General features: G+C 38.7%; 1 protein-coding gene across 2 annotated transcripts in view; it reads left to right on the forward strand.

Annotated features, from left to right (window-relative positions):
- mapk8ip1b (mitogen-activated protein kinase 8 interacting protein 1b) overlaps nucleotides 1-13,661 on the forward strand; it is a 47,992-nt gene extending 34,331 nt beyond the window's left edge. For both annotated transcript variants that reach the window (XM_004558085.3, XM_012920996.4), the window contains exons 5-12: nucleotides 104-1,216; nucleotides 3,146-3,221; nucleotides 5,428-5,600; nucleotides 6,130-6,233; nucleotides 7,050-7,166; nucleotides 8,043-8,113; nucleotides 8,311-8,409; nucleotides 9,604-13,661. In XM_004558085.3, coding sequence (XP_004558142.1) covers nucleotides 104-1,216; nucleotides 3,146-3,221; nucleotides 5,428-5,600; nucleotides 6,130-6,233; nucleotides 7,050-7,166; nucleotides 8,043-8,113; nucleotides 8,311-8,409; nucleotides 9,604-9,676 — 1,826 coding nt within the window. In that variant the 3' untranslated portion in view covers nucleotides 9,677-13,661. The remainder of the gene's footprint in view (nucleotides 1-103; nucleotides 1,217-3,145; nucleotides 3,222-5,427; nucleotides 5,601-6,129; nucleotides 6,234-7,049; nucleotides 7,167-8,042; nucleotides 8,114-8,310; nucleotides 8,410-9,603) is intronic.
- The last annotated feature ends 216 nt before the right edge of the window (nucleotides 13,662-13,877 follow it).

The raw sequence follows: 13,877 nt of genomic DNA on the forward strand, positions 1-13,877 counted from the left end.
GTTTGCTCCGTGTGCGCGTCTGGGCTTTGCTTGTGCATCTGCGTCTGCATGTGTGTTTGCTTGGGTGTCTGCATGTTTCTGCTCACGCCCGCACTCCCTCTAGGTGACCTCACCCCTCCACGTGAGCACAGCTGTCTAAGCGACGAGGACAAGGTGCACGGTGGGGGAGCGCAGACCAAAGACCGCGGGACCTCCACCGACGCCCCCTGCAGACACAGTCACACCTCGGGACACTCGCACAGCTCATCTGCAGGGGCTGGGACACGGTCCAAGATTCAGGAGAAGCCACCGGCACCACCACCACCACAGAACTATACACCAGCTCCTCTATATCCTTCAGGGAAAGCGGATGGCAGTGGGTCCCACAGGGAGAGGATTAGATACCACACAGATGTTCATATAGAGCCAACAGAGGAGATCTATCTGACTCCTGTGCAACGTTCCGCAGATCCCCTGGAACCCCCCACCGTCCAGGACCGGCCTTTCCTCTCACAGCAGACTGAGCAGGGACGCATGTCCATTAGCTCTGACACAGAGGGACCACCTCCTTATCAGCCCCTCCCGGACCGGACCAACCCCTCCATCTATGAGGAAGACGAGATCTATGTCCCCCCACCGTCATACGCTTCCTGTGTAGAGTCCCTCATCACGCCACCTAGCATGGCTGTGTCAGCTCACTCCTCCCATGCACTGGACCTCAGCCTAAAGGGGACAAGTACAGGAGCTGGGGCAATGCTCAGGGCTGGGTCATCAGTTGAGTACGTTGATGCCACAGATGAAAGCTACTGTGGGGACGACGAGGATGTGGACAGGTTAATAATGGATGCAAAGATGAGAAAGGGAGGGGTAAAGGGAGCTGCCCCACCGAGGACTTCCATGAGCTCAGAGGCCAGCGGCCTGACATATGACTCAGTTAAATATACATTGGTGGTGGATGAACATGCTCAGCTGGAGTTAGTCAGTCTCCGGCAGTGTTACCAAGGCTACAGCGATGACAGCGACTCGGCCACCGTCTATGACAACTGTGTCTCGTCTCCATACGAGTCAGCCATCGGAGAGGAGTATGAGGAAGAGGAAGAGGAGCATGACCCTCGTATGGGAGGAGTGCGTCGAGAGGCCACAGCGTGCCTATCTGAGGATTCTACTCCAGAGGCGGACCTCCACTTCTCCAAGAAGTTCCTCAATGTCTTCATGAATGGGCGCTCTCGCTCCTCCAGTAAGTCTGGTAAAAACTCAATTCCAAACATAAATGGTGGCGATGGCTAGCATTTAGCTTTTGGTTTGTTTTTTTGTTGCGTAATAGTAGTAGTAGTAGTATAAAGACTTCTTGAAGAAACTCACTTTGGTTAGCAAATGTGGTCGTCTGACAGTGCTGATGGCAGTTTGGGGTTTTGTTTTTGGTTTTTTTTACATTTTTCCCTTTAATCCATTAACTACATTTCTGAGACTTGCTTGTAAATGCCAGGAAGTTTATCAGCACTACTGGCTGGTGCTCTGCCTAATTCTCTTTAAATATACACTGTCAGTGGTGTCTAGCCAAACTGGCAACAATTGCTATTCAAGGCTTAAAGCAGCGCAGCTGATGAAGCAAAGCCACAGGAATGTTCAGGAATCAAAATTTTGTCATACACTAAACACAGTCATCCACATGGCTGTCCTAACTGTGGAGTAATACAATACTAAGCCGTACTGATACACAGTATAACCATTGGCTATTACATTTACTATGTACTGTATTTGCAAAGCAGTAGTATTTTTTTTATTTATTTTAAAATTATGTCACTTCTGCTTTTAAGTCTCGAGAATAAAAGCAGTAGACTGGACATTTAAATTACCTGTTTAGTGAAAAGGTGCTCAGCCAGCTTGTTAAGGGGATGTGAGAAAACACACATCTAGAAAGAAGTTAGTGAGGCATTTGAAGTTCTAGACATAACACTTCCATAAAACTGTAAAACTTCCCAAACTGACTAAAGGCGCATTGCTTGATGTAATTTTGTGTCACTTCCACTGGAAGATTCATTCATTTTCAGTAGGAAGCAGAACAACAATGCACTGATTGTGAAATTCAGAAAATATCTACTCAGATATTCTACTGAGTATTAATAGCCTAGAAGAGACTTAGAAAGTCTAATTGAATTGTAAGTATTACCTGTTTAATTAGCTATTAACTACTACTTTTGTAGTAGTATTCCAACAGCACCCAATGCCCACTTATGTGGTTAAGTATTTAGCCGGGACAAAATTGATTTCTTGTGTCACCATATTTAGTCAACAAGGTTTATTTTATCAGAGATATGATATGATTTGTCAGATAAATCAGTGCTTTGCAAATGCTCAACATCTGTAAAACGACTGTAAAGTTTTGTTTTAACACAGTTAACTTTTAGTGAATTCCATTAAAACCTAAAAATGTTATCTAAGTTGTAAGATTTAAGAGTAAATTTGGACTATTTTGATGATAAGGGGTCTAAAGAATTAGAAATCTTGTGGGGACAATGAAGATCCCTTTGTCATATCTTATTAAAGCTGCAGGCTCTGTCTAAGAGATGTTGCTTAAACAGACTATCTGTGATCTCTCAATGAGAAAGAGCGCTGCACTGAGAGGGAGATGAGAATTCTCTGTTTGAGGACTGCAGGACTGATTCAATTGCTGTTGCCAGCCACACATTGACCCTCATCATAGTGTCTGTTAAAGAGCCAGCATTAATGGGCACAAGAGGCAATTCATGTTATGGAGACAGAGATTAGGAGATACGCGTGTTTACAGTATTTGCTCTAATAGTCCAGGCCGGTCTCTTGGAAGGGATCCATGTATTTTAGTCTCATTAGAAATGCTGCAGCAGTTTTTCTGAGCAGTTCAGGCAGCAGTCACAAAGGTCTCAGGGGAATGTAGGTAGAAATACACAATGCACGTTTGCTTCATGCCTGATTAAAGTGTGATTTATGTCTCAGAGAATGCATACATGTAAATGCTGCATCTCCTAATTATGTTCTCTGTGGTCTTTTTTGGACTTGTGTTACAAATTATAAGCCTGTGTCATTAATCTTTTTGCAAGCCTGACACAAAGGCTGACATTGCATACTGTTTACTTCCTATTTTAAAATAAATCTCTCTTGTTTTTTTGTCCTTTTTTTGGTATTCAAGGTGCAGAATCCTTTGGTTTATATTCCTGTATCATAAATGGTGAGGAGAAGGATCAGAGCCACCGAGCAGTCTATAGGTAATGACAGTTACACTACCATCCTCGCTGTAATCCCAACAGACATTGTAAAACCGTGAAAAATGACAGTATGTAGTGTGTGCTGTCACTTCTGTTGATTATGATGTTAATGAATTGTGAAAACCATAGTAAAGAAATGGGAAAAATAAGTCTTAGGGTTTGATATTGTAATAATGTTTAAAACTTGTGTGGATTGATGAAATAACACTGCGGTAATATCAAATGACACACTATGCTTATATTATCAATAAAGTGTGGCATTCATCTCCCAGTCAGTTACCGTTATAAACATTTGAGATTCTATTTTTCCTATCCAGCCTCTTATGTCTTTGGTCAAACAGACCAGATTGTGTAAGCAAAGATGATCACCTGAAGTATTAAATGCTTGGTGTTCATCTTTACTAATGAATCTTTCGTAGAAATGAGTAATTCATCCAGCAGCTTTCAGATAACTCAAATAAGTCAAACAGCATTTTTTTTTAGAATGAGCCAATCTACAGGCATTTAACAGAAAGGTGTGTTTTTTAAGTGTTTTAATGATAAACCATCATCGCAATTTTTCCATCTTGACCTACTTACTTATTTATTAAAATAAATAAGTAGATTTTACAGCACATTTAAAACCAAAGTGCTTCAATAAAACTAAAAAAAGGTTCTTAAAACTCCCTGTACTCCCTGTTCTTTTAAGAAAAGATTTTAGTCTGCAGATTGTTGACTACAGCATTTATTTGTTTGGTAAATTTCCAATTTGTGTCAAAGATGAGGTTAGTTTAGAATTATATAACTTGTAATTTAATAGTATCAAAGAGCCCGGGTCATCTTCCAAGCACTCAGTTAAAAGTAGAAGGCCAAAGAGTATGACCTCAGTTTTGCATTAATTTAACTGGAAGAAACTGGGAGATCCTACTTTTTTATTATCCAAGAATGACGTAATTGTAACTGGGAAAAGAAAACTGAGACTTTCCTATAACTGCACCAGTTGCTTTCTGGGGGTTTTTTCTGTCATATGGAAGTTTTCACCACTGGAAAAAAATGCCATCCATAACTTGACATTTTGAGTTATTTTCTCCAAATTTTTAGTTAATAAGTTGACATTTCTTTGTTACCTGAAAACAGATGGCAGTGACACAGGCACACTCAACCTTGGGTAGTGATAGTATCCATGAGCTACCAGTGTAAACATGTACAAACTGCTGCGTGCTGATAATAACAGCATGCCTTTTAGCTAATAACGCAGAGATTTCATCATTTCTGAAACCATGCTGAAAGAACTCAGCAGTTGACTCAATCATGACCTACAGCTTCAGCTTTGGTAGCTAATGCCTTCCACCTTTTGCTTACAGGTAACAAGGAAATGACGTACCTTCACAGAGCTTCCTGATTGACTGAGCTACCTTAAAATCTTGAGTTATTTTCTTGAAATTTTAGCTTGGACATATAGCTCAAGATGTTGAGTTATGGATGGCAAAGAAAAAATATACAAATAAATTTAGTGGCGGAAATAAGGTATGTCAAACATAAGGCCCAGGGGCCAGATTCAGCCCAGAAAAGACTTCAGTCCAACCCAATGGATGGCTTTAGAAAAAGGGTAAGGAGGGTGTAAATTTTGGATTTGTAACTGTATTTGCATAGGTTTTACAGCTTTCCACAGTAATACAGACCTCCCCCATAGCCATTCATACTACATCAAAGTAAACAAGTAACATGTAAAACATGAAAATGACAAAAATTCCTTTTTTTTTTTCCTTTTTCTGATATTACTGTATTGGAGATTAAATTTGTGGTTAAATGTCTTTAGAAAGGGGAGTTTTTAGATCTGTCCCACTTAACATCAAAATGACCTGCATGTGGCCCACAGTGTAAAATGAGTTTGACAGGCCTTCTTTAAAGTGTCCTCACACTGTACATCAAATGGAAAAATACAGTGTTACTAATATATAGCTGTAAGCAAGGAACTGATTGTAGTTCATTTTTACCCTGGGTTGTGTGTAATATTGTGTAGCAACACACCTGACCAGCTAACAGACATAAGTTGCATTTAAGTCACTGATTTTATTTTTTTCTTTACACTGTTTAAAAATTTCCTTGTAACGACAAGCAGGCGTAGGAAACCCGTGTTTGACTTTTAAACCTTAAATTTCATTTTAAATTCAGAGCTACTTTGTGGAGCAGTTAGCACATAAAAATCTCACATCTTTCTCGACAGGTTTGTCCCTCGGCACGAAGATGAGTTGGAGCTAGAGGTGGATGACCCGCTGTTGGTGGAGGTCCAGGCAGAGGATTACTGGTATGAGGGCTACAATATGCGAACTGGTGCTCGTGGGGTCTTCCCGGCCTACTACGCTGTAGAGGTGACCAAGGACACGGAGAACTACAAAGGTACCAATAGTGCTGGGATTTGTAGGAGTGGGCCACGAATATGTTAGTAAAGAGAGAGATGGCTGCTTTAGGCTTAAAAAAAAAAAAAAAAAAAAAGGGGGGGGGGGGGGCTGTTTACATGCCATGAACATCAGAAATGTCATCAGTGATCAGATTTTCTAGATTCAGTACATCTGGCATAGTTGTGTTTGTGGATGGGAAGCCTATCAGGGTTCTTGCATGGAGTGTGCTCTGATATGTGGGGTTAATGTGCACTCCAGGGAGTGTTTTACTCTACTTTTGAAATCCCAAGGTGGTGTATGCAGCAAGCAACAGGGGATAAAGTATGAAATGATGTGAAGTGCAATGCTATAACAGATTATTAGTCAGTGGTACTGATCGACAGCTCAAAAATGTATTCTTTTCCCTTAAAGGAGCTAGTGACTGAATTGTAGCTGGAATATAGTGCTGTATGAAGTATTACATTTTACACATCTTGCTTCTTGTGTTTATTGTCATTGTTGTTTTTTTTCTGCTTTTCTCTGTGCAGTAAAGAGCAATGAATGGATTGACAGATACCGCCTAAAGTTTCTGGGGTCAGTTCAAGTACCCTATCACAAAGGAAACGATGTTTTGTGTGCAGCTATGCAGAAGGTAAGCTCATGTTTTTCACGCATGTGTAAGTTATAGGAGACGAGACATGTGGGGGGAAAGAGGAGCAAGAGACGCGGAAGGGAAAGAGAGAGAGGGACAGAGACCAAATACAGACATGACTGGGAGACATACACAGAGAACATGTCTCTGTCATAGGAGACACAGGGATGAGACAGAGACAAGAAAACAAGAGATGAGAGATACAAATAAACTCAGAGGCATAAAAGAACTAAACTCAACACCATAGGGGTTTAAGTTGCATTTGTGTGCCTTTGTGTTGTTTTGCTTTGATAGCTCAAAAAGTTGTGATGTTAACAATCCATTAAAGCCTTTACAACTTAGTAACTATTATTCTTGGAGTTGTTTTTATCTTGTCACATTTGACCTCTGACCTCTCCTTTAAGTTCAACAGAAGACTATGTCTCTTACTTATTGACGACATATACGCATATAGGGAATGATATATAGGGATCATAAGTTTTGCATAACGTTACTCTGACCTCTTTTTTTTAAGGTCAAACCTTTGAAAAACGTCTTTTACCTTTGTTTTAAATTCTAGTGCCTTTTGTTTCAGTTGACCTCACTGCCTATATTTTACTTTCAAGTTAACCCCAAATTGAATTTTTTTAATTGCACTTTAAAGTTAATACATTCAAAATACAATATTATCCCCTTAAAAGTAAATACTGCCCAGAGCTAGAGCTGCCTTGGCAGAGGTTTGCAATTTGTTTGTTTGCATATTCACAGGTAAAGGAAACTTTTGAAGAGCTTTATTCTAGTAACATTTTCAAAAACAATCTAACACGTGTCTTACAGATTGCTACTAACCGAAGGATGACAGTCAAGTATAACCCACCTTCCTCATGCATCCTGGAGATCAGTGTGAAGGGCATCAAGCTTTCAGTTCAAGAGGATTATTATGCTTGTGACAGAGTAAGACGTTTACTGAGCCTGTGTATGTCTACTGTGAAATAATTACATGCAACTTCACAGACTAATCAAATAAAAGCTCATCAGCAATCTTTTGGAAAGGTGAAAAGGTTAAGGATCTCACTTTTTCAGTGATGCATGGTTTGGTTCATGTGTTTTTAACTGATAAAGATTTTCTTTCAAATTAAAATATTTTGTTTCTGAAGAAGAAAAGGCTCCTAGTTGTTAGCAGTACTCAAACCAGCCTGTGTGGCAGAAATAACTGGGATGCTCAGTTTTACCTCAGCATGTTGTCTAAACCATGTCTACATCTAAATGCATTGGGTTACTACACTGCGATTTGCTATTTAGATTTTTGCATTTTTTTGTAGTTGAACAGGTTTACCTAATAAAGAGGTTGGCGAGTGTATATTTGAAGAGTAAGGCAGAGAAAGAGAGCGAGAAGCTATAATCTATCAGCACAGTGTTGAAGGAACACATGAGACACATCGCCACCATGTGGCTGCCGACTGATACTGCAGACAAACGTGTTAGTGTCAGGCCAGAGTAATTACTTCAGCGAAAAGAAACTAAGAATTCTGTGGGAATTCTATGTATGTATATGGGATCATTATCAATTTAAAAGTTCATCTGTTTAAACAATTGAGAAATTAATGTTTTACTTTTATCAAGATCTGATGTTCAGATAATACAATGTGATGCACAATCTTGATATATTTTAATATTGCAGTCGCCAACTAGTCTAAATTAAAAGCTTTAATTATTTTATCAGCAAGCAAAAAAAAAGAAAAATCAATAAAAGTAAAATATATGAAACAGGGTTTGAAATGTTTGCTTCTTGGTGTTAATCTTAGACGTTTATGCATCCTCTGTTGACAGAGTAACGAGTGCAGTCACTTCTTCCAGTTAAAGAACGTCTCCTTTTGTGGCTATCACCCAAAAAACAGCAAGTAAGTAAAAACTGAAGCAGAGAGAGCAGTTATGCTGCTCTCTCTGTCGAGACTAAAATTGCCACAAGGTCTCACTATTAGATAAATATTCAAGAATATTGGACCTCTTCCTGCTCTCTGATAAAACAAAGCAGGAGTTAATCATTATTAGGTGTCAAAGTAATATACTGAATGTCTTTTTTAAAACTTCTCTGCAGGTATTTTGGTTTCATTACGAAGCACCCAGCAGACCAGAGATTTGCCTGCCACGTATTTGTGTCTGAAAATTCTACCAAACCTCTTGCAGAGTCAGTAGGGTGAGTTGTGTTTTTTTAGGTTTCCTTTGGGCATCAGTTGGTGGTTTTAGTGAGATACGGTTTAACAAGTTGCATATATAAATACATCCCGCCAGCAGAGAATCTTTACAGCACTGAAACTTGCTGTAAATAATACTTGTATAAGTTACTATGGTGTTTAAGCCAGGTACACTAACCCATTAATCTTGATTCATACTAGGCCCTTCAGATCCTTAGTGTGTCCACGAAAGTGCACTGTACTGCAGGTTAAGAAAACAGGCAAGTCAACGTAACCCCCATCAGTCTCACAATACGGGTGCAGTATTTACTAGAAACATTTTACCTTTTAAGAAATTTGACCTGACAGGATCAGCCAGTTTTTCTCTTCTCAGCAAATCTTCTGTTATTCTGAAAGTGATAAGTGATCTTAAACAATCACTAAAACAAAATGGAACCAAATAAATACACTGCAGAAATCAATTTAAACTTAATTGAGCTCATTCAAAGGAATAAAAAATAGAAAACTGTCACAGGTTGCCGGGGCAAGCCGTGTGTGAATTATTTAGGACCCAAGATGCGGCAGCTCTGGTGCAAGTGAGTTTATTTAGCCAATGTAGATACAAACAGAGATGGCAAGGGTGAGCTTAAAACTAAGAACACCTAAACAACAAAAAACAAACCTGAAATCTTGAGACATGAAAGCAAGATGCAGGGAGACGTAGAGAACATAGGGAAAACCACACAGGATGACGGCAGGAGAAACACAGACAAACCAGCAACTACTATGACAGAAGACACGACTTAAATACACTCAGAGAAACACAGGGAGATTACACACAGGTGGGGGACACAGCTTGGAGTGATTAACGTGACGAGACAAGGGAGTCAAACTGAAAGCACTCACATAAGACGCAGACCTTCACTATAAAACAGGAACTTACACATGCAAGGACACAGACAAAGAAACGCGGACCTGACACACGAATACACGGGCAGAAAAGAATAAACACTAAACTGAGGAGGAACAGCACCAAAATCACAATAATAGAAAACAAAACGCTGGGTCAAAAGACCCAGGATCATGACAAAAACAAAACCTTAAGGCTTTTCTCAGGCATGTCTGGCACTTTGTAATGTTCTGCACCTGTTGGCTCTCGATTAGAAATGTTTATGTTGTGATTAAGTTTATGTGACGTGATGTGTTTTTCTTTTCAGGAAAGCCTTCCAGCTGTACTATAAAGAGTTTGTGGAGTTCTCATGCCCTACAGAGGACATCTACCTGGAATAGCCTTGCCTTTAACCACAACCCTGTAAAGTACGCTGTATCATAACATAATGTTGCATGAAGGACAGATATACATTAATTGGTAAAACAAAAACAAAAAAAGAGAAAAATTAAACATTAACACATCTGACAAACGAACAGGTATAGAAGGCCCAAGTTTCAGACCTGTGGTGAAAACCTTGTGCAGCAACCAGAGATGAAAATGAGCCAAAGGAGGGGTTTCCTGGCAAATGAAAATATGCAAAATGGCATCAGTGATGAGGCAAAAATGGAAAGCACAAATATTTTAACTCATCAGTTTCTGCAATGCTTGTTAGCCTGTAGCATCATGTCAGCAGAGGCAAAGCTGAAAGCCCAGGAGTCAGTCTGGACCACTTTGTACGCTGGAAAAAAGAAAGAAAAAGCAGAATTTTTGACTTGGAAGTGAACAAACAAGTGATGTTGGTTCATTTTGTCTTGAAATACTGTAACCAGGGTGTGAGCACGAGAGAGGTGTTTATTTACTAAAGACGTAACAACCTCACAATGAAAAAGGAGTACTAAACTAAATAAAACCCATGTAGGAACAGTTAATTTTATCCTTTTATCACACCTAATATGAAGGCGTATCCACATTTATTAAAAAAAAAAAACAAAGAGAGAGAGAGAAATCTCAATGAAAATCAGATGCAGTGATGTGCTCTGCATTTTGGGGGTTCTTGCCACATTTTTACTGCTTTTTGTTAAACCCAGACACAGATCTGTACTGCATATTCAAGGTACAGTAAGCACAGTGTGAATACACAAGAGTAGAATAGGTTTGCTTTTCCATTAAGCAGTTGGAGCTAACTAGTAAAGGAACAGCTGAGTATCTAAAGTTAATTTCAAATAGTTTTAGTTGAATAAAATTAAAAGATGGTTTCAGCTTCTCACTTTTCAGTCAGACAGGCAGAAGGTAAACTTTGCCGATTGATTTATATACTTTACATGCTAATGCTTAATTAAAGTAGACTTTAAACTACTTTTCTCTTGCATGTGTGCGGCTCAGTATTTGGAGATTCACACTGGTGGAGTTTTACTGGTGGATTTTTTCACTCTCGCCACTTGTGTAAGTTTGCTCCTGGTGGAAAACTACCAAAACAAAAGATTGACGGACAAACCATGGATTGATGATTTCACTTCCTGATGGAGGCTAGTGTGACCAAATGCACTGGAGTTTTAGGTTAAAGCCTAAAATGAGGGTACAAACATGTAATGTAAGTTAAATACTAAAATCTCATATTCCCCCTTTCCACCAAGGTGAGCCAGGTGCTGGCTCAAGTCTTTTGTGCTAGTGGTAGTGTGCAATTGGGCTTTCCAAATGTTGGTCAGCTTTTTCACGAGCCTTTGTAGTTTTAACTTTACAACACATGTATAAGACTATGAACACATCAAATGATTAACACTTTACTCTTTGAAATGTTACTTTGGAGTAAACATTGAAGTTCTTTTCATGACTGAATGGTTTCTGTTATTTTGTGGCATTAGAAGTTAATGAGAAATAACCCCCCCCTCTCTCTCTCTCTATATATATATATATATATATATATGAAAGAGAAAGAGACTTAGGTGTCAAAAACCATCGTTAAGTTTACAGGGGACATTGACAAATGTCATCTCTAGGGGAGAAAGCATTACAGGTCTCAGCTTTTTGCTGAAGTTCTGTTGAGAAATGAAGTGAAAAGAGACAATTTGTCTCTCTCACTAACTACTGCTGGAAAACTACAGAGGTGTATTTGTATAACTGCTGCTGCTTGATTTTTTTAATTTAATATTGCCAGTCTGCTTAAATTATCATCCATACTGACACTTGGGTTTTTCTTCTAGATGATGTACTAGTTGTATTTTTTTACTAATGGCCCCAGCCCCTTTTGTACTTTTTTTCATAGTTGAAAAACAGCAAAGTGTTGATGCTACATTGAATAGTTCTTTGTGACAAAGGCAGAATAAAGAACTCCTTAAATGTACTGAGCATTGTCCATGCAGAGAATGTTTAGAGGTACACAAGTGTGTACTTTAAGCAAACATCTATTGGTGCTATCGTGCACAGCTCTGTCCATATGTTCAGTAAAGCCTTAGTAATTCCTTGTCTAATGTCAGACATGCAATGCTTCTTTACTGTGTGCTCTAATTAGGTGTGAAATTAGTGATAAAGATGTTTAACAGAGAAAAAACCCCATCTGAGTTCGGCTGTTTACTCCTTCATACGACATTTTTCTGCAACTAGAATATGACACATTCTCAGACTTGTAGAGACAAGAAAATGATACTTGGTGCAGTAGGTACAGGTGCTAACGAGGGAGCAAAAACAAAACTGGTGTCTTCAGATCTTCACTAGTAGTGCCTCTTTTTCATGAGATCATTGTTACTTTTTTGAGTCAACATTATTAAAATCTTTTAAGGGTTTTCCATTGAGTGTGTGTTGACTTTAAGGTGATGAATGCAAATTGAGTTGTTTTGCTGTGATTTGCTCTTCATTCCACTGCACTACACATTATTTGCTGTACATGTGCTGGTAATAGTCAGTTTTTCCTCTATTCATCCTCGTTCTACCATTTGTTGCCATCAGAGAGACCAGTAGAGAAGCTCCTCCAGCTCCTCTAAGGTTACACTTTCAGCAAACCTTCATTTCTGCAGGCCATCCTCAAACAGCAAACTCAAAACAGCTCCTTTCAGTGCAAAGTTGCAGCTCTATCGTTTGCGCCACTGTCCCGGTGAAGATTGAGGTGTGAGACAAATAACTGGGCTCCTAACTCTGTGCCTGGCAGAGCCAGGATGGCCTTTAGTGTAAACACACTGCTAACACCCATATCAGTGATCATCTTATTTCTGCTCATTGCCATAGATGATTGTAGAAACATGGATTGAACTGTAGGTTAACAATTTTGTGACACTCAGCTCACTGTTCACAGCAACAGTGTTTGTAGTTTCTGTTTCAAAATTCCTTTCAGATCATACAGAGTGAATATTTTATCCAAAAGATTTCAAATACACCTTCTCATTATGTCTCTGGTATCCCCAGGAGTCTACATAATACTTGGGAAATTATGAATTTTATTATTAGAGAAGGAGCTGTGTTTAATTAGCTCATGCCAGAGATTTCACAAGTTGGGCTTGATTGAGAACTTAGTCACAATGAAAAGAAACAAAAACTTGACCCAAGTGTTATGGAAGTCTATTAATGTCCTGTTTGTGAACATGTGAAACCAGTGAAAACGCATACAGTGGATAATCACTGAGACTTGATGTTGTAAAATGTGCCATAATGGTTAATAAGCAATAATGATTTTTGAGCTGTTATACCAATTATTCGGAGGAAGTGCTTGTTGCAGAGCTTTATAGACGTTTTAGTAACCCAGATTGTTCATGGTAATCTGAATTATTGAAATGAACATTAAGTTACACCATTTTTTGTGATAATGAGATTTTTTTTATTTATCAGCACACGTACAGCACAGTTGTTTTGCAGTTAAAAACAAAGTATTCTTTCTACATCATTTGTCACTAACACCGGTTTGTAACTAAATATTTTATGTGGTCAATATTTATCAGACAATTAAATAAATGTAAAAGCAAGATTCACTAATGAAGAATATTGAAAATGTTCTATTCAGCAGTTGTCTCACCAGTTGTCAGTTTTTCATTGTCAAAAACAGAAAAAAAATCATTTTGAAGAAAACAAGTTGTCTGCTGTTGTTGAAAGCCATTGTGTTTGTATCAGGAGAGATCAACACTCACTTTTCTATGAATTCCCCTCTTAAGAGCCGATCAGACTGACAGGAGAACGTGGACTGCAGCAGGGGCTATACAAAGAGTGTACAGACATGGGTGTATAAATCAAGAATTTAATTTCTGTAATTATAAATATGACATTGTATTGATTCAACATGTAGTTTGTGAAATTTCTCTTTATTTTGGACTTTTCTCTTTCAGCTGTGAATTATTCTGGATTTAAAAGTTTTACTGCAGATCTCATGGTGTGCTGTCATTAATGTGCTGGGATCAGTTATACAAACATATATTGCTGCCATGCTCCTGCTGCCTGATTCAAACTCCAGTGACAGTGCTGCATCTCTACATAAAAGAAAGATAAGAAAGGTTAATGAAACTTGCAAGAGAATTTGTGCTTTTATACTGCTTTTTTATTACATCTTAATGGGTATTTATGTATAAATTAACAGTAGGC

This window comes from Maylandia zebra, linkage group LG1 (genome assembly GCF_041146795.1).
Source record: "Maylandia zebra isolate NMK-2024a linkage group LG1, Mzebra_GT3a, whole genome shotgun sequence".
NCBI classification, from domain to species: Eukaryota; Metazoa; Chordata; class Actinopteri; order Cichliformes; family Cichlidae; genus Maylandia; species Maylandia zebra.